The sequence below is a fragment of the Raphanus sativus genome, chromosome 5 (assembly GCF_000801105.2).
Source record: "Raphanus sativus cultivar WK10039 chromosome 5, ASM80110v3, whole genome shotgun sequence".
In the NCBI taxonomy this organism is placed as follows: Eukaryota; Viridiplantae; Streptophyta; class Magnoliopsida; order Brassicales; family Brassicaceae; genus Raphanus; species Raphanus sativus.
The window spans coordinates 932,901-956,248 of NC_079515.1; the positions used below are offsets into that span (position 1 = coordinate 932,901).

At 36.5% G+C, this 23,348-nt stretch overlaps 5 protein-coding genes and 1 pseudogene across 6 annotated transcripts; 1 reads left to right on the top strand and 5 right to left on the bottom strand.

Moving 5' to 3' along the window:
• Positions 1–216: 216 nt before the first annotated feature.
• Positions 217–1,621, bottom strand: LOC108856431 (NADH dehydrogenase [ubiquinone] iron-sulfur protein 6, mitochondrial-like). Its single transcript, XM_018630224.2, has 3 exons — positions 1,422–1,621; positions 710–794; positions 217–574 (listed from the first exon to the last, which is right to left on the bottom strand). The coding sequence occupies exons 1-3, from the start codon at positions 1,566–1,568 to the stop codon at positions 465–467; spliced, it is 342 nt and encodes a 113-aa protein (XP_018485726.1). The 5' UTR covers positions 1,569–1,621; the 3' UTR covers positions 217–464.
• A 371-nt stretch (positions 1,622–1,992) lies between these two features.
• On the bottom strand, positions 1,993–3,914 carry LOC108863321 (NADPH-dependent oxidoreductase 2-alkenal reductase-like). Its single transcript, XM_018637706.2, has 4 exons — positions 3,567–3,914; positions 3,125–3,305; positions 2,738–2,904; positions 1,993–2,640 (listed from the first exon to the last, which is right to left on the bottom strand). The coding sequence occupies exons 1-4, from the start codon at positions 3,813–3,815 to the stop codon at positions 2,179–2,181; spliced, it is 1,059 nt and encodes a 352-aa protein (XP_018493208.1). The 5' UTR covers positions 3,816–3,914; the 3' UTR covers positions 1,993–2,178.
• A 1,906-nt stretch (positions 3,915–5,820) lies between these two features.
• Positions 5,821–8,353, bottom strand: LOC108863323 (NADPH-dependent oxidoreductase 2-alkenal reductase-like). The gene is made up of 5 exons (XM_018637709.2): positions 8,025–8,353; positions 7,525–7,705; positions 6,643–6,809; positions 6,474–6,556; positions 5,821–6,383 (listed from the first exon to the last, which is right to left on the bottom strand). Exons 1-5 carry the CDS (start codon positions 8,250–8,252, stop codon positions 6,005–6,007), a joined length of 1,038 nt encoding a protein of 345 aa, XP_018493211.1. The 5' UTR covers positions 8,253–8,353; the 3' UTR covers positions 5,821–6,004.
• Positions 8,354–10,109: 1,756 nt separating this feature from the next.
• LOC108863322 (D-xylose-proton symporter-like 1) lies at positions 10,110–14,150 on the bottom strand. Of its 2 annotated transcripts, none has more exons than XM_056985981.1 (14): positions 13,600–14,150; positions 13,275–13,381; positions 13,034–13,112; positions 12,891–12,950; positions 12,685–12,751; positions 12,477–12,601; positions 12,305–12,403; positions 11,847–12,215; positions 11,721–11,768; positions 11,553–11,615; positions 11,243–11,323; positions 11,040–11,138; positions 10,793–10,930; positions 10,110–10,551 (listed from the first exon to the last, which is right to left on the bottom strand). In XM_056985981.1, the coding sequence occupies exons 1-14, from the start codon at positions 13,642–13,644 to the stop codon at positions 10,420–10,422; spliced, it is 1,512 nt and encodes a 503-aa protein (XP_056841961.1). In that variant the 5' UTR covers positions 13,645–14,150; the 3' UTR covers positions 10,110–10,419. The 2 variants fall into 2 exon arrangements, with proteins under 2 accessions (XP_056841961.1, XP_018493209.2); XM_018637707.2 differs by having other exon boundaries at positions 12,302–12,403.
• A 124-nt stretch (positions 14,151–14,274) lies between these two features.
• Positions 14,275–15,705, bottom strand: LOC108859224 (probable NADH dehydrogenase [ubiquinone] 1 alpha subcomplex subunit 12). The gene is made up of 5 exons (XM_018633103.2): positions 15,547–15,705; positions 15,366–15,392; positions 15,134–15,225; positions 14,716–14,825; positions 14,275–14,623 (listed from the first exon to the last, which is right to left on the bottom strand). Exons 1-5 carry the CDS (start codon positions 15,636–15,638, stop codon positions 14,465–14,467), a joined length of 480 nt encoding a protein of 159 aa, XP_018488605.1. The 5' UTR covers positions 15,639–15,705; the 3' UTR covers positions 14,275–14,464.
• A 1,418-nt stretch (positions 15,706–17,123) lies between these two features.
• The window catches only part of LOC108857878 (protein EXPORTIN 1B-like), a 6,619-nt pseudogene continuing 394 nt past the window's right edge, over positions 17,124–23,348 (top strand).

The window sequence follows — 23,348 nt, forward strand, 5'->3', positions numbered from 1 at the left end:
AGTGAGATTTTATAATTAGGCTGATCAAGTGGTCTCCCCGTCACAACATTGTTTATGAGTTGGTTGGAGGAAAGTTTTGAATCCTATTATTACACTCCTTTTTTGGTCAAGGAGAGGTTTTGTACTTTTGTGTTACTACTTTAAATTATTTGCTTTTAGCAAAGCCAGAATAAAAACGAGATTCTTGAAGGCAAAAAGACCATTACTCGACACTGATTATATAGCAAAACCCCAAGCCTTGGCTGAGCTCATTGGCATGGAAAGAGTTTTTAAATATAGAATGTTTACAACCTGACAGGTGTGACAAAAAGCCGCACTTGCACTAATGTGATCGAATCCTTTATTAAGAAATGATATCTTAAGATGTCGGAGCATCATAGAGAGCGATACACAAACTTGACAATTCAATAAAAAAAAGTGGGGAGAGACGAGAGATGTTTTTTCCACTTGCGGAAACGTCGCGTTTAGTGATGATGATCTTGAACGTAACGAAGGCCACAGTACTTGCAGATGGCAGGCTCGTGTAGGTCGAGGCAAATGAACTCAATTGGATGACCGAGTGCTGGATTGGTGTCTGCACGTTATATATATATATAAATCTCCAGTTAGGTAAAAAATCACAAAGTCAAAAGCGTATCTTAAAACCACTGATGAGGTCAGCGACAAAAAAAAAAAGAAAAAAAACATTGATGAGGAGAGGAAGACAAACCTCCTTCACAAGCAGCAGTCCTTCCAACAACCTTGATAGGTGGAACCTCATTGATCAGTTCCATTGGTGACTTCTTGCTTCTATCCTGTTGTTACAGTTTAAGTTCCACACCCACGTTATGCAAAATTACCAGGAAAAGTGACAAAAGGACAAGAGAAATAAAAAAAACGTGAAACTCAAACCTCAAAACTTACAAGAAATAACCAATGCTCTATAGAGCCGAAACAATGTAATGTATATATATAAATGTTTGAAATCTCACCAAACAACTAAAACTCCCTAGAATTTATCAGCTTTCTCATGAAAGCAGAGGATGCTGAGAAATAGTGAATTTATCAGCTTTCTCATGAAAGCCTCAATGACACGTAAGCATTCAAATAACGAGAGCAAGTTGATCTGCTTCTTCACACTGTGTTTTATAAACATAGAGCTAACTGCAAACCTAACATGTTTTCTACCTCACATACATTCATCATGCCTCTGTGAATGAATTCTATTAACAACGAAAAGATTCATCTTCTAATTTAAACAGCACACTAAGTTTCACGAAACAGTGAAGAAATTTCATCAAAACCGTGAATCGAGTACCATACCGGATGAGCAAATCCTAAACATTGTCAAATCGAGATCTAACTATAAGGGAGATCATCATCATCATCGACAATTAAATTTAGACGGGGTTCGGTTGAGTAAGAAGATCTAAAGTTGTTACCTGCATCCATTTGGCCGTGTGGTTTCCGACTAAATCGTCTGTTGGAATGCCGATATGAGTGGTAGCCGCAGCCGCCACACTAAAGTTCCTCCTCGAAGATGGAAGAATCTGCGATCGGATGAGAGCTTTCACGAGATTCGACGCCATTTTTGCTCCTTCAACACCACCCAACAAACAAAAAATATCCTGAAGAGAAAAAAAATAGCGAGCATGGCGGAAACAGCTTATAACATGGGTTTTAATTTTTAATGATGGCCCATATTGTTTACAATGGCCCGTTTGTTATTTCACCAGGCCCATAAGTTAGTATAATTTAATAAATTATATGATCAAATGGGCCTTCTTGCGATTTCGGTTTGTCGAAGTTCATTCAGATATTTATAAATTTTAGTTTGGATTCGGTGCAGTTGAATTCGATTTTCTATACCAAAATTTTGAACATGTTTGGATCTTCAACAAGTTTTAGTTTGGATTCGGTACTATTTTTCGGATTCGCTTGGGTTTTTCAAATTCTAGTTTTTTGCTCAGTACCAGTTACCAGGTTGGTTATTTTGGCTGATTACCAGTCAAATCAATATAACAAAAGTTTCAAGTTCAATATAGGCTAATACATTAATACAACAAACAAAAGGGTTTATTTATTACATAACGAAAGTGAAGTACTTAAGGCGAAACTTAAACTTCTTACAAAACAACTAAAGCGTAATTAACTAACTCATCTCCAGCTGATAACCAAACTCAAAACGTCTCTCAATCATCACTCACGAGACACCACAATGAGCTGTTTGCCGACGTTCTTACCATGGAAGAGTCCAATCAAAGCAGAAGGTCCCTGCTCCAGTCCTTCGGCTACATCCTCAACGTAAGTGATCTTCCCTTCTCTAATATAGGGAAGCACAAACTCCAAAAACTTGGAGTATTTGTCATAGAAATCAGAGACCACAAAGCCTTGAAGCTTAACCCGCTTGTAAATGACGGTCGCTAGGTTGCGTACACCTTCCTGCTCCTCCAGGTTGTACTGTGAGATCATTCCGCATACCGCGATACGGCCTTTTAGGTTCATGTTTAGGAGCACTGCGTCTAGCATCTTGCCTCCTACGTTCTCAAAGTATATGTCGATGCCTTCCGGGAAACACCTCTTCAGGGCAGCGTCAAGGTCTTTCTCTTCTTTGTAATTGAAAGCTTCATCAAACCCAAACTTATTCTTGAGAAGATCAACCTACAACAGAAGAAAAATAAAGAAGGGGACAATAACAAGTCAGTCTATGTGTTAGCATTGGATCAACAGCAAGAGTACACAAGTGAAGTGTGATTACCTTTTCATTACTGCCGGCACTTCCAACGACATAACATCCCATAATCTTTGCGAGCTGTCCCACGAGCTGACCAACAGCACCAGATGCAGCTGACACGAAGACAGTCTCTCCTTTCTTAGGAGAACAGATTTCATAAAACCCTGAATAAGCAGTCATCCCAGCCATACCTGCCGGAAACAGAGCAATGCTTCTAAGCCCACTAGCAAACTATTGAAACTCGTAAATTAAGTTTTGAACAATATTATTCAACATGACTGGGATATTGTATCATAGAGAGAAGCACATCAAACTAGCATTGTCTAGCATAGGATTTTTCACTATCAAGTTCACCTTTCTCTATGAAATTATTACCAAGTGAAAACTGCATGTATGATCAGAAAAACATACCGAGAAGTCCAGTGTAGTAGGACAAGGGAACATCAGTGTGTAGGATCTTAAAATGTGAGTAAATAGTTGGAGTAATAACACTGTACTCCTCCCATCCAACAATACCCCAAAGCAGGTCTCCCTTTGTGTAATCAGGGTGCCCTGAATCTACCACTTTTGACACTCCATACCCATAGATTTGCTGCAAAACAACACAGTGAACCATTACAATGAGCACAAACAAAACTGGTCATTACTGAATATTAGCAAAACTTAAAATTAACATGAATTATTTTGAATACATCATTACTAGTCACAGAATAAAATAATATTATTTTGAGTTTCAAAGTAACTATTCAAATCTATCAATGCTTCAACAGGGAAATTGCTAAGAGACACTAGTTAAACATATTCACTAATCACGACTAATCGTGATTAATCCAAAATCTCAAAAGACTTGTACCTGGCCAGGGGTGTAGGGTAGAGCGAGGGCTGCAGCGGAGGGATCAGGCTTGCCCATGCGAATGCGCATGTAAGGATCACAAGACAAGTAGAGATTCTTCACCAGAACCTTGTTAGATCCAGCCGGAACACTTAGATCCACGGTGGCATCGTTGAAGACGAGGTCTGATTCCTTGGGGAAGCCGGTGACGTAGTCTCTCAATATGACTTGCTTGTTGTTCACGGTCGACGCTTCGCCTGTGGGTGCCATTCTATATCTTCTGCTTTAGGTTTTGGTAACAAATGACAAATGTATGTATGTGGTTTCTCGTTTCTTCTTCTTCTTTTTTTGTTTGTTGTAACGTTGAGGACGCGCGTCTGCATTTATAGGGGATTTGCGTAACGTGTGATCGTAGCCACAACTTTTGTAAGTAGATAAAAAGAGAAGGTTCTCGTATTATTCATTTTCTTGTTTATGACGTTATATTATGTTTTTGTGTGATAATCAGTGACGTCATAGTTGTTTCATACAATTTTATTTTCACACTACTTTCACATTGTTTTGAGCTACCTTTTTTGTTGTGTTTTGCAATAATTAAGTGTTCCTTTCACATAGTGAACGAACACACAAAAAGAGTTTCCTTTCACATTTCATAACTTTTATTAATTAATAATGCACACTGTAATTTTTTAAAAATAATTACATTTATTGAATTTTGATTAGTTAAAAGTTATTGATAATAGCTAATTAGAAAATAATGTTTTATATTCAAAAATTAATATATATTTTTAATATGTGAATAACAACTCAAAATATACATCATTTAAAATAGAGGAAGTACAATTTTATTTTCACATTTTTTTGAACTACTTTTTTTTGCAATAATTAAGTTTCCTTTCACATTTCATATATTTTTTGTCGGCAGGTAGTTATTTGAAAATCAATAAAACATAACAAAATACTTATTGCAAATTATATTTACTGAAATAATATAAGAAAAGCTCGGAAAAAAATATTTCTAGACATTTGGCTTCAATTTCTTCAAGGGTAAGACCCTTTGTCTCAGGCACAATGAAGTATATGAAGAAGAGAGACACTACACATATCACTCCAAATCCACAGAACAATACTCCAGCTCCGAAAAACTCCTGCAGAAAAAAATACCAAGTGAGCTAAAATCTCTAATACTCGATAGCCTCGTGAAAAAAAAAACACAAGAATTGGAACCAACCAGATATATGATCACTGTAGTTAGCATAATGGATTGTAGCTCAGTGAGAAAAAAATCTTAAGAGTTGGTTAGCTGAAAGCTAAATGGGGAACCTCTACTTGAGTTTCTTGATTGTGAATCTTTTACCTTTAGAGGTGAGAAAGCGAATGTCACAAGCGCGTTTGTGCCGAAATTCACAAGCACATGCTGATTCCTCTACCTCTTAGTTTTAAAGGGAATATCTCTGAAATCATCAGCCAACCAATAGGTCCAAAGGATAACTGTGCAAGATTCATGGCAAACCTTTTTGAGATCACAAAGTTATAAGAAAAAATATAAACTTAGCGTTGCCAAGAATGGAATTCAAAAAATCTGTGAAAAAAGTTTAACTTGATAGCAGCCCACATAAAGTAGCAATGCAACTACAGCAACAGCTGGTACAGTATTATTAAAAGATGTAGTGAAGCAAAAAAACAAGAGGCAAAACAATTCTTAATCACTTATTTTTTCCGTCTCGTGAAGCAAAAAAACAAAGAAAGAGAAGAGACTTTGAGGACAGACCATGCCACTCACACCACCAAGAAGTAAAGGCCTCCTCTCAAGTCTGTCAATCACTATAACAGCAACTCCGGTCATTACCAACTGCAACAACAGTAAAGTGCCACGTTTAAAATGGTTTAAAATGTGCTAAACATCATATACTTATTAGTTTATTACTTTTGATAGTGGTGCCAGAGATTGTACTACAAAGCATATTACTCTCCCAATATTTCATAGCTAAGGATCTGATACGTCAAACAAGATGGAAGAAAATGAATACCTTCAATAGACCGAGCAGAATTGAGATCCGAGTTGCATCAGTTGCAGCAGAGAAGCCAGCAGTCTAGTAGTTATAGCGATCCAAAGAAAGAAGTTCGGATTCTCTCAAGAGCTTCCTCATGGTGAAACATAAGCCAACTTAACTAGAGATGAGAAGAAAAACCTGTAGTATTGATGGTGCATAAAATTGGGTTTCAAAAATAAGCCATTTTCCCGATATTTGGCTAACTATTAGTCAAATCAAAATAACAAAAATTCAAATGCAAGTTATACTAATACAGTAAAAATACTACAACACAAAAGGGTTTTATTATTGGAATGAAAGTGAAGTACAGTCTTTAAGGCGAAACTTAAACTTACAAAACAACTACAACAAAGCGTAATTAACTCATCTCCAGCTGATAACCAACTCTAAAACGTCTCTCAATCATCACTCACGAGCCACCACAATGAGCTGTTTGCCGACGTTCTTACCATGGAAAAGTCCAATCAAAGCAGAAGGTCCCTTCTCCAGTCCTTCGGCTACATCCTCTACGTAAGTGATCTTCCCTTCTCTAATATAGGGAAGTACAAACTCCAAAAACTTGGAGTACTTGTGATAGTAATCAAAGACCACGAAACCTTGAAGCCGAATCCGCTTGTAAATGACACTCGATAGGTTGCGCACGCCTTCCTGCTCCTCCAGGTTGTACTGTGAGATCATTCCACATACCGCGATACGCCCGTTTAGCTTCATGTTTAGGAGCACTGCGTCTAGCATCTTGCCTCCTACGTTCTCAAAGTATATGTCTATGCCTTCCGGGAAACACCTGGATGTGTTAGCATAGGTTTGAGTCAAAATCTATGATGATGTCCAATGAAGCTTATTAGATATGAAGACAAGTATTTTATATACTGACCTCTTCAGGGCAGCGTCAAGGTCTTTCTCTTCTTTGTAATTGAATGCTTCATCAAACCCAAACTTATTCTTGAGAAGATCAACCTACAATAAAAGAAACAAAAAGGAGACAAGATACTCTATGTGTTAGCATGGATCAATAGCCAGTAGTACAAGTAAAGTGTGATTACCTTTTCATTACTGCCGGCACTTCCAACGACATAACATCCCATAATCTTTGCGAGTTGCCCGACGAGCTGACCAACAGCACCAGATGCAGCTGAGACGAAGACGGTCTCTCCTTTCTTAGGAGAACAGATTTCATAAAACCCAGAATAGGCAGTCATCCCGGTCATACCTGTCAGAAACAGAGCAATGACCAATAGTAAACTACTGAACAATGTCAATTCAACATGTCAATAACCCAAGGCCACACCACAATAAACCAATGTATCATGCTAATAATCATAGAGAGAGAGAAGCACATCAAGCTTTGGGGCATTGTATATCACACAGCTTTCACTATCAACAGTGCCGGTTCTGATATTTTTATGGTCCAATACGAAATTAAAAAAATGAAGCCTTTAAACAATACAGAAATTTAATCTATAAAAACCTTAAGTTTATAACAAAAATTTAAATATCCTCAAAACTAGTAAAATTTTGTAAATTCTTAAAAAAATAAATTTCTTGCATTTTTTTCACAAAGTCATCCATCATATTTTCATAGTCAAAATAGTATTGGAAAGAAAATATAATTTAACCTAAAAAATAATTAATGTTTAATTAATTATTTTTTTCTATTCATTCTCATATTAATTTATCTAAAATGATATATAAAGTTACAAACCGTGTTATTCAGTAGAAATATGTTTTACAAAGTGCTACCACCTTATTAAACTTTATGATAAATAACAACAATTGACAAAAACTACACCCCAAATGTTTAAATAAACCAGAGGCCCCATGCAATTGTATCGTTGGGATGTGTTCAACGCCGGCACTGACTATCAAGTTCACATTTATCTACGAAATTACCAAGTGAAAACTGCATGCATGATCAAAAAACATACCGAGAAGACCAGTGTAGTAGGACAAGGGAACATCAGTGTGTAGGATCTTAAAATGTGAATAAGGAGTTATAGTAATAACACTGTACTCCTCCCATCCAACAATACCCCAAAGCAGGTCTCCCTTTGTGTAATCAGGGTGCCCTGAATCTACCACTTTTGACACTCCATACCCATAGATTGGCTGCAAAACAACAACACGGTGAACCATTTACCAATAGGGGCACAAAACTGGTAAGACAATAAAATTAATATAGGGGTTAATAAAATAACAATATTTTTTTAATATTAAATCCGAGTAAATAGGTTTAATATATAAGTGTGTGGGTAATCCTCCACTCCTGAGCTAGTTTTCGGATGTGAGTTAGACCATCACTAATATTTAAAAAATATTTTATTCAAATCTATCGCTGCTATATGCATGACTGGTGGTTACACGTATTCACTAATTAATCACGATTAATCGTGTTAAAATTCCACCATAGATTCTTCATAAACTGTACCTGGCCGGGCTTGTAAGGTAGAGCGAGAGCAGCAGTGGAGGGATCAGGCTTGCTCATGCGAATGCGCATGTAAGGATCGCAAGACAGGAAGAGATTCTTCACCAAGACCTTGTTAGATCCCGCAGCAACCTTTAGATCGACGGTGGCATCGTTGAAGATGAGGTCTGACTCCTTGGGGAAACCGGTGACGTAGTCTCGCAATATGACTTGCTTGTTGGTGGTCGCCATTGTTATCTTCTAATGGTATATGCGACGATTTTCTCGTTGTTATGTAGGAACGTTGAGGACGCGCGTCTGCATTTATAGGGGATTTGTGTAACGTGTGATCGTAGCCACTAGCCACAACTTCAGTAAACTAGATAAAAAAGAAGAGAGAAGGTTCTCGTATTATTTATTTATCTGTTTATGACGTTACATTATGTTTTTGTTGTGTGATAATCAATGACGTCACGGTGTTTCATAGGAAACATTTAACACTTTTTTTGGTGTTGTTATATAAAAGAGTGTTTCATTTCTGTGACAAATTTTATTTTATTTTAGAATTTCAATACAATTCATATTTATTTTAAGATTAACATTAACTATAAAATGTATAATTTTTTAAATAATTTTATTTATCATAAATATTATTAATTAAATAAGTGTAATTAATAGAATAGTTATATTTCAGTGATTTTTTAGACATGCAAAAATGTCTGATACTAAATCACTTGCGGCGGCGAAAGACGAAAAAGTAAGAAAAAGTTAGGGTTTGGCTGTTAGCACGGAGAAGACAGGGACATGAGGCGGAAGATTCTACGGCGGTGAAACTTTCTCGGCGACCGAATGGGTTGGTGATCGCATGAAGACCACGTGTTAATACACGTGTCATAAGCAAACCATCTTGATCCTGCGTGAAACATCAACCACCGTCTCAAAATTAGGCTTCAGTATTTAATTTCTTTTGTTTTATCTCTGTTACGTTAGGCCTTGTTAATAATCCTTTAACTTGTAATGTTGGTGAGAAGTTAGAGAGGGAATGGTAGATTATCTCTCTCTTAAGGTTTATTGAGAGATTGAGAAAATCGTGGTGGTTTTCTATTCTGCTTTTTCTCCGATGGTATAAAACGACTCCAGTATAACAGTGGTTTCCTCAACGCCGTGTAGCTGGCTTTTTGACTCTGGTGGTTCGCGCGCTTACCGAGGTGAAACCATCCGGCTTGCTGAGAGGTATCGTTGGTTTGGAGGCGTCGATGGTGTTCTCCCGAGAGTCTTCTCACGGGTTCATGAGCTCCGCCGATCTTTGTCCTACTCCATCTTAAATCGAACTCCTTTTCAGATGATCGATTGATTTAGAGGTTGCGTTTTGAGAAGAGAAGTATGGAAGTGGTGGTTTGTCGGAGTTGGATGCGTTCTTTCGATGCATGCCAAAGGAGTGGTCCGATGAAGCGTCGTCACGAGGGCGGCGGTCTTTGGCCGGAGATGTGAAGCTGAGGAAACCCTATACCGTCAATACAGTTGTTGGAGGTGGACTTTCGCCGGCAATGAAGACGGAGATGGATTTCTCCAATTTGGATCAAGCGGAATGAGATGAACCGGCGACCGGAAGATTCCGACGGCGTTTAGGTCTCGCCGTGAAGACGAAGGGGCGCGTGTTCCACGCGTTGGGTGAGGTGGACACGTGGATGTACTTCCATCAATCTCTGACGCGTGGCTGTGGAGATCGCCTTCTTGTTATGGTTTGGGCTTTGAGCCCATGTGTTTAGTTGGTCCGTGTAGGTTCTGGATTTTGGGGTTGAGTTGTGGATTCGTTTGTAAAGTTCTTTGGACTTGTCCTTTTTTGGGCATGTCTTATAATATTAATATAAGCCTTTAGATGGAAAAAAAAAATCCTTTAACTTGTAATGTTGACCTTGGGATTTTAGTTCAGTGAAATGAACACAGTTGACAAAGAAAAATACCTTTTGTGAAATGGAAAAAGTACAATTTATTTTCACATTACTTTCACATTGTTTTGAGCTACTTTTTTTTGTTTGTTTGCAATAATTAAGTTTCATTTCACATTTCATAGTTTTTTGTCGGCAAGTATTCTTTTGAAAATCAATATTACATAACAAAATATACTTATATTGCAAATAATATTTACTGAAATAATATATAAAAGCTCGAAAATGATATAGAAATATTTTTTTTCTCAAAATAGTGATTTTTCTTACATTTGAGAAAACATACAAGTAAACTTTCGAAATTTAAAAGTTGAACCAAGTTTTTGCCGCGAGCTTCTTTTGTTACCGACCAATGAAATTCCGCGGTAAATGGCGGCGACACCACCTCTGGTTACTGCCTTTCCCATCCATAGCCTCAAGCAATGAAGCAGCAGTGAAGATGGAAGCTAAGAAGATGAGTTCCCACCTTTCTAGAGACATTTGGCTTCAATTTCTTCAAGAGTAAGACCCTTTGTCTCAGGCACAATGAAGTATATGAAGAAGATAGACACTACACATATCACTCCAAATCCACAGAACAGTACTCCAGCTCCTAAGAGCTCCTTCAGAAAAAAAGATACCAGGTGAGCTAAAACCTCCAAAACTCAGACGATAATCTAGAGAAAAATAAACAGATTAAGATATGCAACCAACAAGATATATGGATGACTGTAGCTCAGTCAGAAACAGTCTTTAAGTTGGTTAGAGCCTCTAACTTAGAGGTGAGAGCTAAATAGGGAACCTCTAGTTAATCGTGTTCTTCCAAAGTTATAGCTACATTCTCTTGGTTCTGGAATCTTTTACCTTTAGAGGTGAGAAAGCGAATGTCACAAGCGCGTTTGTGCCGAAATTCACAAGCACTGCTATGCTGATTCCTCTTCCTCTTAACTTCAAGGGGAATATCTCTGAAATCATCAGCCAACCAATAGGTCCAAAGGATAACTGTGCAAGATTCATGGCAAACCTTTTTTTGAGATCGTATCAAGAAAATTATAAGATATTATTGCCAAGAGTGGAACCTTAATTAGAAAAATCTGTAAGAAAGGTTAACCTGATAGCAGCCCACATACAGTAGCAATGCAACTACAGCAACAGCTGGTACAGTGTTATAAAAGATGTAGTAGGACCCCATGAGGAACAGTGAGATCATCTGTTACACAAGAGGCAAAACAATTCTTAAATCATTTATTTTTTCTGTCTCGTGAAGCAAAAAACAAAGAAAGAGAAAAGACTAAAGAAGTAATGAGGACAGACCATGCCACTAACACCACAAACAAGTAAAGGCCTCCTTCCAAGTCTGTCAATCACTATAACAGCAACTCCAGTCATAACCAACTGCAACAGTAAAATACCATGTTAAAAGTCTTCAAAGGAAACATACAAAATATCTTTGCTGCAAAAAAGAAAAATTAGTTCACAAGGATAAGACGGTTTAAAATGTGCTACACATTCATATTAATTTTAATACTGGTACCAGAGACTTTACTACAAAGCATATTACTCCTGTAATATTTCATAGCTAACAGGATCTGATATGCCTAACAAGATGGAAGAAAATGAATACCTTCAATAGACCGAGCAGAATTGAGATCCGAGTTGCATCAGTTGCAGCAGAGAAACCGGCAGTCTAATAGGGCATTGTTAGCGGTCCAAAGAAAGAAGTTGAGATTCTCTCAAGAGCTTTGTCATAGTGAAAAAACAAGCCAACTTAATAAGAGATGAGAAGAAAAACCTGTAATATTGATGGTGCATAATAAAGCACACGTGGTTGCCCTGTTATCTGTAACCATTTGAAAAAATATATTTAGCTATTTTTTCTTTCTCCTAAAGGACATTTGATGAAATTGAATGCACCAACCTGTTGCAACAAAACTAAACCTCCTGCTATAGTGAGAGCTTTCAAGCACTTGCCTTGAAATATTTCACCAAGTGTAGCTTCCTTGTCCTCACCCACAGAGGAAAGCTCAGCCAAGATCTCGTTTACTTGTTCAACGGACGAGTCAACTACCACAGACCCTCTAAGGCGGCGAAGAGACTTGATTGCGGCCTGTTGTAGGCTCTCCACGTTCCCTTTTCCCTGGAGAGAGCGCAGTAAAAGCCACCTAGGGGATGCTGGTAGCCAGCACATTCCAATTCCCATGATAACCGGCAGAGGGATGATTGTTGCGTACATGTAACGCCAACCAGAAGTAACCGTAACCCAAAGGCTACCTATTCCATAACCTCCCTTCACAAAAACAAAATTATATGTGTCAGTTTTAAGGGATTATGTAACTTCCAAACTGAGCAATAAAAATTCTGAAATCCACTTACAACCATCCCAAGAACGGTAAAGAACTCCTTTAGTGAGATCATCCGTCCACGTATCTGACTAGGAGCAGTCTCTGCAATGTACATTGGAGCTGCGTGCATTGTCTACAATATATGGGAACATATCAGCTTTGAATGCTAAAAAGTGTAATCCAAAAGCTGCAAGATCGATCTTTACCAGTCCAACACCGATGCCATACATAAGCCGTCCAGTAATCAGGACAGAAAAGACAGGTGCTGCTGCAGTCACAATGGCTCCAACAAGATATAAGAAGGCAGCCAAAATCAGCTCCTTTCTTCTTCCTTGAAGAAAAATCAAATCCAAAAGCAATTCAGTTTCTTTCAGATGGAGAAGCTGCTATGTAAAACAAGATAAAGAAACCAACCTATAATGTCTGCAACACTAAATGCCACAATGGATCCAATTAAGGCACCGTATAGTGAGCCACTAGTCTGCACCAAAATTTAAAAATATTTAAGCAAAATAATTTTCTTTTCACAAGAGGTCCTATAGGGAGAAAACACAATGACAAATAAACTATGCAAATAAACAACATGTAGAAGAACCAAGAAAGGTGAAAGATAGACTCACAATTATACCAACATCCACTGAAGACAAGTTGTACCATGAAATTCCACTAAGCGTAGGCGACTGTACATACAGGAAGACAAAAAACAGCTTAGAACTTGAGTTACCTACCTAACTAATCTAAGCACAGTTTTAAGGCAATTTACCTTAATAGAAATGGTTGCACAAGATGTGGCACCAATCTCGTAACCAAAAAGCAAAGCTCCAAGAGCTGGAAATAGAAACCTGCAAATAAATGAGTGACTTCTTTAGTATTGCTTTTAAGACAAGTCTCTATCATGTGCAAAACCAAACTGCGAGTAGCAACCAAAATCTTTTTGGGACCACAGTTTGTATTAATGACAACCAAACAATAAAAGAAAAATGACAAATAGAAAAACAACTCACGGGGGGATGGCTGCAAGAACAGAGTAGTTTTCTGGGCTGTGGTGGTTCTCCTCCTTGATCAGAGGTTCTTTCACTGAGCTTATCCCACCTGAAGATGAATCACCAACCTGCACAGGAACATAATTTCACATCCAAAATAATAATAAGATAATTTCCAAAATCAGGCAAAACCCTAAGCTAATATAATAACTCTCTCAAGCCCCTTTAATTTGACCGGACAAGAAGTCAAGAACCAAACAAACAAAGTACTTTTTTTTGTCGGCGACCCAAAGAAAAAGAAGGGAGAAAATATCGAAAGACGATGTGCAAAAGAGAAGCGCGAAACCTGTCCAAGAGAAACAGACGATGGCTTCTCGGGATCAAACCCCATGGCTACGGAAGCTTGTTCAAGGGGATTCCGAGATTTTGTGAGCGAGGCTTGTTCAGGGAGAAGGAGATGGAAGAGCTCTCTCTCTCTCTCTCTCTCTCTCTCTCTCTTTCTCTTGTGGCTTTTACGATTTGACTTGTCTGAATTTTTCTGAGCTCAACGAGTTTTTGAATTCGCAGAGGAGAGAAATGAGAGGAAGAGAGACGGACTATTTATGACAGGCTGACATAAACGGCCAACGGACTTTTCAAATTACTGTTTTTTAGCTGGTCAAACATTAACTACTGTTGTTTTTTTCAACTTCCATTAATTTTCTTTTTTTTCTCAACTAATCTCATTAGATTTCCTATAAAACATGTTTTATGTGCTATTATTGTTTGTTATTTTCATCCAATTTTATAAGAGAACTCTTCATTCTCCTAGTGCTAGGGATTAATTGCAATTTACTCATGTTGTTGTTTTCATTCTACCATTATTTATTTCTATAATTTACAGCAATTTAGACTATAAAAAAAATTCACTAGATCTTCATGGCCATCTTTTTTTTCTTTTGGGTCAAAATCTTCATGGCCATCTATTATAATTAAATTTGATGGAACTGCTTTTCAAACTAATATTTATAATCCTGTAGTGTAAATGTGTAATAATCTCCTCTCCAGAGGAGAAAGAAGCAATATGATTAAACAGCATCAATTACACAATTCAATAAACCCAATTGTTCAGCTTTAGAGATCCAAAACAGCTTTGCTTTTATTCAAAAGAGACTGAAACAAAACAATAAATCACTCACTCAGAGAGCATTAACCAAAAAGCTCTCACATTCTTACTTGGTCTTGGTGGGTACCCATGGTTGGTACCGAGTCCAGTTCTTTTGCCCCGGGTTCAAGGTATGCCCTTTAGAATGGTAAATGTATGCATCACCTTCTCCAGAGAAATTCTCCTTATGCTCAATCCCATACCTTTTTGGTTTCTGACTCAACAGCTTCAAACAGAAAGAGAGAGAGAGTGAGACAATGGATTATCTGCAACTTATTATTAAACCATAGCATACTTAAAATCGGTTTTATTAATTACGTCGTCTCCGGTGTGATCAGTGATGAAATGAAGCCATCCGTGCCATTCGGCTGGTACTTGAGATGCGTTGTAACGATCCTTCGATGCGTACTCTACCCACCTGTGTCTACCTGTTAGCAAGCGACTCAATGTTTCAGTGCAAAGAAAGCGAATTGGCTAAATATTCTATAGAGAGATACACACTCCACTATCATTATTTTTTTACCAAATAAAATTATGCAATCTAGCAGATAAAAGATGTTGGTTCGATAAACAGTTCCAGGGTTAAACCAAATGCTACATTTCAGAGTAGACAAGAGACATTTGAAGTATATTATATACAGTTTATTGGACGAGAAGAGATAAAATAGATAGTAAATGTTATTATATAATTCCTACAGTGATCTTCCAATAATCAACACATCAGAGAAGAGCGTACCGCACTGAGTATCGCCCAGCTTCTGGTAGTATTTGTTACCGAACTTGTCGACACCGATAAGCGTTGCTCCTATGTTGTGTATTTTGGTTTGCCTTTTCAATTGATCAAATAGAGACATAAGAATGTTTGTTCACAGACCAAAGGACACACATATAATAAAAACTACAACGAGCTTTGGCCTACAGTCACAGATGCTTTCAACAAACAAAATTGAAATGTTATGTATACTTACAAGAGGTTTCCATCTGGCAGGCATCTCCTGTAATCACGGGGAATTTAAACCAAATTAGAGAGAATGGCAATGCATTTCGAATTGCTAGGTTATAAGGGGATCTAACGAATCGAATCGAAGGAGATCCCAAGAGTTAAGCTAAAGCTACGAAACGAAGAGGACGAGAGGAAGAAATACTAACAGGAAGCCTTCTTCTCGGATCATCCTGAGGAAACCTCCGAGACCTTTCTCTCTAATCGCCTCCAACGCACTCTTCGCCACCGTCAATGCCATCGCTGTCCTCTTTGTCTCTCTCGATCGATGTCGGAAACTCGAACAACAACAAGGAACAGATACGATCGACATTTTTTTTTCTTTCGAAACGCACTGTTTTGTTCTCTGTGTTTCATGGGCCCATTATTCGTATGGATCCATGTTTCATGGGCTAGGCTATACTTGCTCGCTGTTTCCCTGAATCATCATGATCTGGTGATAGTAAATATTAAACTGAAACATTTTATTGTTGGGCCCAAACTAAATAAAATATCTGAAGCATTTTGTACCAATCATTTTGTTGGTCAATAATACAATATTCAAATCTAATATAAATGGTATTGGAATCCAAAATTTATGGAAATTATATTCTGAGAAACATATAATTTGACTAATACAATGTTTTTGAATCATATCAAAGTATTCAAATCTAATATAAATGGTATTGGAATCCACATCTATGGAAATTATATTCTGAGAAACATATAGTTAGACCACTACAATGTTTTTAAATCATACCAAAGAGGGATGTCAAAAAAAATCAAATCATACCAAAGAGGGATGTCAAGAAAATAAAATCATACCAAAGAGGGATGTATTTATCCAAGGGTGAGAAGATGTATATGCACCTACTTTTCAAACCAATTATTGACAATTTTTGTTAATTTTAAGCACTAATCATATTTATGCATCCATTATATTTTGAGGTTGTGCCCCTCAATATTTTAGGTGATTCAATCAATTAATTAAAAATAGATAAACAAAACGTGTAAATGAAAAAATTAATATAACAAAAAAATTAAAACAATCAAAGTTAAAATTTACTTTATGTTATGGTTTTTCACTGAAAACTCACAACGTGACAACAAATATCATAGTATACATATTTGAAAAATACTAGTTTAATATGAAGAAAAAATACTATAACTAATAACATTGTTTATTATATACAAAAAACTATGAATGAATACCATATAATGTTTAAATAGTCTAAATCATTTAATATAACCTTTTATCAATTAAAGAATATAAAGAAATATATTTTTGCTATTTTGCCAGCTAAGATGTAGAAATAATGTAAGTATATAGGGTAATATTTATTGACTTATTTAGTTGTTTTACATGAATGCATTGTATTTTATTATAAATTTCTTAACATATATATTTTTTAAAACAAATAGTATAAAATAATAGAAAACAAAAAATAATCTAGAAATAATTATCCGTAGGATACCATTTATTGACCTATTTAGTTATTTTACATGAATGCATTTTATTTTATCATAAAGAATCCTTATAATTCCACGTAAATCTTTTGAATGCCATATATATATGAAAATATAACAAAAATAATAGGAAGACAAAAAATAATCTATAAAATCTGTTTTCTTTCACATTCTCCCTCCCCTCGCTTATAAGCATTTTCTGCACGTCTCTCGGTCTCCATATTCAGTTTCGTGTGGAGTCTCTCTTTTGTTTTGTTTTGTTTGCCGCATCTTCCCAACCATGGCTGCTGAGAAGTTAAGGGACTTGAGTAACCCTATGGACGTTGCTTTACTCGATGCCACAGTTAAGGCCTTTTACGCTACAGGATCTAAGGAAGAAGTAAGTCGAATGTCTATGACTCTCCATCGAAACTGTTATGCGTCTTGTCTTCTCGTTGCTTTCTTGTTTTGTTGCAACTGCTTGTAACTTGTGTTAGATAAAACAACAATGTTTCTGACAATCATTTGATGCTTTTGTGTAGTGTACTTGTCTTTCCTTTACTTTGGTCTAAAATCCAAGTGGTTGCATCAGTGTGTTAGTTTTCCATTAAAAAAAATTAATGATCAAACATATTTCAGAGAGCTGCTGCGGATAATATCTTACGGGATTTGAAAGACAACCCTGATACTTGGCTTCAAGTGTCTCACATTCTGCAGAACACTAGGAGTATGCATACCAAGTATTTTGCTCTTCAGGTAAGTTAGTTTGCTTATATATTATCCAACTTTCGAATAATTGTTGTTTTCTTTTTTGAGGGGCTTGCTTGCTAGTTGCTACAAGGAAGGAAAAGTTCTTATAGATTCCACTTTCAGGTTCTAGAAGGTGTTATCAAATATAGGTGGAATGCATTACCAGTTGAACAACATGATGGAATGAAAAATTTCATCTCTGAAGTCATTGTGCAGGTACATATATATGTAAAATTGCATTAGTTTTTTTCTTCTGTTATAATATAATATGCTATAGACTAAGTAACTGAGTTGTTTTACCATGTAGCTTTCAAGTAATGAAGCATCTTTCAGATCGGAAAGGCTTTATGTCAACAAGTTAAATCTCATCTTGGTTCAGGTATCTTCAGGGTTTCTTGCTAACATATAGTTGTGTTTTTTTTTTTTTTTTTTTGGAAACACATATATATATATAGTTGTGTTACTTGGTTATTTGCCTTACTATGTTTATTTCTGATGCCTATATACAGATCTTGAAACATGAATGGCCGGCGAACTGGAGAAACTTTATCCCTGACCTAGTTAGTGCTGCTAAAACCAGCGAAACTGTCTGTGAGAATTGCATGGCTATTTTGAAAGTAAGTATATATTGTCTAGTTAGTGCATTTTGCATTAGTGCATTTTGCATTAGTTACGTTTGTTGTGTACTTAATAACATTCCTTTTTTTTCTTTAGCTCTTAAGTGAAGAGATCTTTAATTTCTCCAGAGGAGAAATGATTCAGAGCAAGATAAACGATCTGAAATTGTCTCTAAACAGGCAAGTTTATTTGAACCATGTTCAAATATTTTGCCATAATTTGCAAAATGGTGATATTGGCCATACTTTACTGAGTAATTCTACTTTCTTATGTGCAGCGAGTTTCAACTCATTCACGAGTTATGCCTATATGCTCTCTCAGCTTCCCTAAGACCAGAACTTATACGTGCAACGTTATCTGCATTGCATGCCTATCTTTCGTGGATGCCGATCAAATATATTTTTGAGTCACCTTTGGTAATGTATTTGGAATATAAGTGGAATAAGAAAGGTTTAAAAAGTCTCACAGACTTTGATAATTGTTACTGAACTCATTACTCGCAGCTGGAAACCCTCCTTAAGTTCTTCCCTGTCCCGGAGTATAGGAATCTCACTCTTCAATGCCTGGCAAAGGTATGCCGGTTTATAGGCTGGTCCAGGTTTTGTTGGTGTCTTTACTTTGCTGTCATATCTAATGAGTTATGTTCTTGTGGCAGATTGCAGCTCTTAATTATGATAGGTTCTACAGAAACCAATATGTCCAAATGTACATGATTTTCATGGAACACTTGCAGGTAGTGTTAAGTTTGTGTTTTGTTAGTTTTAATCATTGATGGTTCAACTATATAGTTTCAATTTTAGCTGATAATTGTAGTCTCTGGTCGTTTATGTGTTCATCAGATTGACTTTCATTTTACCTTTGCTTCTTGTAATGATATCCTTACTTGTTTTCATGTCTGCAGGGAATGCTTCCTTTTAATGTTACTATCCCAGGAGCATATTCATCTGGAAGTGACGAAGAACAGGCAAGTTTTTTTACGTGCAAATATATTATATTATTATATTTTTACGGTAGTGCATGACTGTATATCTTCTTTACCTCTAGGCTTTTATCCAGAACTTGGCACTGTTTTTCACTTCGTTTTTTAAGGTAATTTTTATTTTTTTTGAAACCAGAGGAGGGGTTTGCATTTGATTTTTTAGTCTGCTTGCTTTCATATAAAAAATTTCTTGGTGTTGCAGTTACATATAAAAATCCTCGAATCTACACCCGAAAGTATTCCCTTCCTACTTTCTGGTCTTGAATATCTCATTAGCATATCATATGTTGATGACACTGAAGTGTTCAAGGTATGTGGGACTTCCCCTTGTTAATACTTCTTGCCGTTGATGCATTTTTAGGTCTCAGCTTTTGTTTGCTTATGAGTGAACAGGTTTGTTTGGACTGCTGGCATTCACTAGTTTCGGAGTTGTTTACGTCAGGTCAACGAGTAGGTCACCCCTGCACTAACTCAAAGCCTCTTTGGAATATTGCAAATATGTCTTCTTTATATTCTCTAAGGGTTGTATATTGTGCTGTTTATAAGTTTTGTCTTGATTTTGTTTATTGTCAGATGGTTTATTTTCCTCCTACGGTTGATCGCATCGAACCTGAAGTCACAACAACAAAAATACTTTACTCTGATCAAATATCAAAATTGAGGGGGCTCATGATTGCTCGCATGGCTAAGCCTGAAGAAGTGCTAATTGTTGAAGATGAAAATGGGAACATTGTCCGTGAAACTATGAAGGATAGCGATGTTCTTTTCCAGTATAGGGTACCAACTTTATATAGCTACTATCTTCTGTTATATAATATATTAAGTATATATCAAATTTATACTAAATAAACTCGATTTAACAGTGGACTTGTTTCATTTTTACATTGTTGTCAGATAATGCGGGAGACATTGATCTGCCTCACTCGCTTTGATCGTGATGATACCGAAAGACAGGTACTTACTACATATGAGGGGTGTAAGAGCATCATTATTAGTGGGCAGAAAAAAAAGCCCTTAGCTTCTTCTTTTTTTTTTTTTTTTTGTGTGTCATGAAATGCATAAGGGCAGCCCTTATATAGGGCTTTTCTTCCATTTTCTTCTTGATCCTCTCCCCTTTTCCCTTAAGGGCTGGCCTAAGGCCCTCCCAATATTGATGGTCTAAGATTGTCCTTATTCTTTAGATTGATTTGAAGGCTTAGCTGGACTTGTTGTATTGATGCCAACTTTTTGTTGTCCTTGCAAAGATGTTTCGTAAGCTAAGCCAACAGATAAACAGAGAAGAGTGGACATGGAATAATCTGAACACTTTGTGCTGGGCTATTGGGTCTATTTCCGGTTCCATGGATGTAAAACATGTAAGATCTTCTCTCTTAGTATCTACTTGCATCTTCAATGAACAACAGCTGAGGATTTTGTTTGTAATCCAATAGCAAATACCTTATTTCGCTCTAGTTATTTGGTAGCATCTTTCTAACATCCCTAGTCTTCTTTATTAGCCTTCCATTCATTTTTTTTTTCTTTTTTCCGTTCATTTTTACTTATGGTCTTGTTATTATGTTTCCACAAAAGTTTTGTTCATTCTATCAAAATTATTGAATCATTTGAACTCTGTGCCTTTATTACAGGAAGAAGAGTTTGTAATGAGGGTTATTCGTGCTTTATTAAGTTTCTGTGAAATCATGACGGGAAATGACAATAAAGCTGTTATCGCGAGCAACGTCATGTGAGTTTGTCTCTACAGTCTAAACTATAAATGCTAATACTGAAACCTATCAGATGACTACTGGCAATAACTTAGTATGAGATTTTCTTACTATAAATGGATAACTTGTTCCCTGATACGTACCATGATAAACTTGAACTTGTTTCTTGCATGATTCGTTTTGAGTATTTTGATGTTTGTCTTCTTCTACATTCTTTTCAGGTATGTTTTTGGACAGTATTCAAGATTCTTAAAGGGAAATTGGGAGTATTTGGTAGTGGTTGTTAATAAGTTGTTTGACTTCATGCATTCGACTCATCCAGGTGTTAAGGTAATTCTTCCCTTTTTCAAGTTGGATCATCTAGAATTCATGTGGGAAATACAGTTTCTTGGATGAATCTTTCATTATGAAATAGGACTGATTTGGAACTTTGATTTAATTACCTTCCATGTACCAAAAATGATTACATGTTTTTTTACTGAAATTTTACATGTTATTAAGATACTACATATTCCTTTCAGGACATGGCTTGTGATACACTCTTAAAGATTGTTCGGAAATGCAAACACATATTCCTTGTTGTTCAGGTACCCACAAGTTAGTTTAATACAACATGTTTAACTCTTTACTTTATCATCTACAGTGAGGTCATGTGTGTTCATTTAGGTTCGAGATCATGACGAGGAGCCATTTATATCTGATATTCTAGCAAGCCTTAAAACAATTATTCGAGATCTTGAGCCAAATCAGATGCACACTTTTTATGAATCTGTATGCATTTTTCAGTCCTTTCTCGGCAATGGTGATATGAATCTATTTCTTGCCGTGATCTCACTCTCTGTCTGTCTATCTTCAGCTTGCTTGTATAATCCAGGCTGAATCAGATCCTCATAAGATGGGTGAATACATTCAGAGGTGATGGCTCTCCCTAATCAGGTTTGTTAATAAGCAATTAAGTCACTGCTCAGCTTTTGTTGTCCATAGCTCTTTAAAAGCATTAATTGTTTCCCTTACAATGTAGAGATGGGTAGAGATTATACGAGAAGCATGTCGGAATGCAGATTTCCTCAAAGACCCTGATGTGATACGGAATGTGCTTACTATCCTCGAGACAAATACGAGAGTTGCAACTTCACTAGGAACACACTTTTTTCTCAAATGTCATTGATCTTCTTGGATATGCTGAATATTTACAAGTAAGTTTTTTTAATACTTATACAAACTGTTACATTCTTCTTATAACTTAGTGATATTTGACTTTACTCTTCCTCTTCTGCACCAGAATGTACAGTGAACTCGTATCAATCTACATTGGTGATAGTGTTATGTATGCTTCCAAGATATCTGTTGTTAGGCTTCTAAGGTAGGACGGCTTTTTATACCAAATAAAAAAAAATCACAGGTCTTGATGCCCTAATATTATATTACAAACTTGAATAATGCTTAATTTTTATGCTACTTGTGACAGATCTGTTACGAGAGAAATCCTGAAGCTGATAAAAACGTTAATAGACAAAGATGAAACCGAGTCACAAATTGGCAAAAAGTTTGTTCCATTAATGATGGATGTCGTACTTGGTGGCTATGCAAGAAATGTTCCTGATGCAAGGGAATCAGAAGTTTTATCACTCTTTGAGACAATAATAAAGCAGTATGTTTTCTTGTCTCTGCTGATGCGTAATTATCAAAAGAGAAGTTGTAAGACAAAATGTAACATGGAAATGTGTTTGTGTAGGTACAAGGTTGCAATGCAAAATGATGTCCCTCACATTTTTGAATCTGTTTTCCATTGCACTTTGGAGGTAACAGATTCTATGGTCCATGGGAATATTATTTTCTACTATTTATGGAACTAGAGATGGAGTAGAATATATAAAGAGTGTCAATTTTTTTTTCATCTTTTATGCAGATGATCACTAAGAACTTTGAAGATTATCCAGAACACCGGTTCAAGTTTTTCTCGTTACTTCGTGCCATTGCTGCATATTGTTTCCATACCTTGCTACAGTTGTCAAGTGAGGTTGGTGATTCTGGTCTTGCATATAGTTGACTTGACATCTCTCTCTATACTAATTGGTTATTACTTATAAGTGATTATTGAGCTTCTCTTGTGTTTGTATCTTCTCTTAGGAACTGAAGCTATTGATGGATTCAGTTATCTGGGCGTTTAGGCATACAGAAAAAAACATTGCTGGAACCGGGCTTAAACTCTTACTGGTGTTAATGAAAAAGTTTCAGGTTTTGAAACCTAACTGTTTCAATTTTATCCCTCATTTATTCTGGCATTATATGCATGATCTTATAACATGTTTTCTCTCTGGTTGTGACAGAAATCTGACTTCTCTAACCAATTCTACCGGACATACTTTATGCAAATTGAGCAAGAAATTATTGCCGTGTTGACCGATACCTTTCACAAGCCAGAGTTTGAGTTACATGTGTTGGTGCTACAGCATCTATTTTCACTGGTAAAATA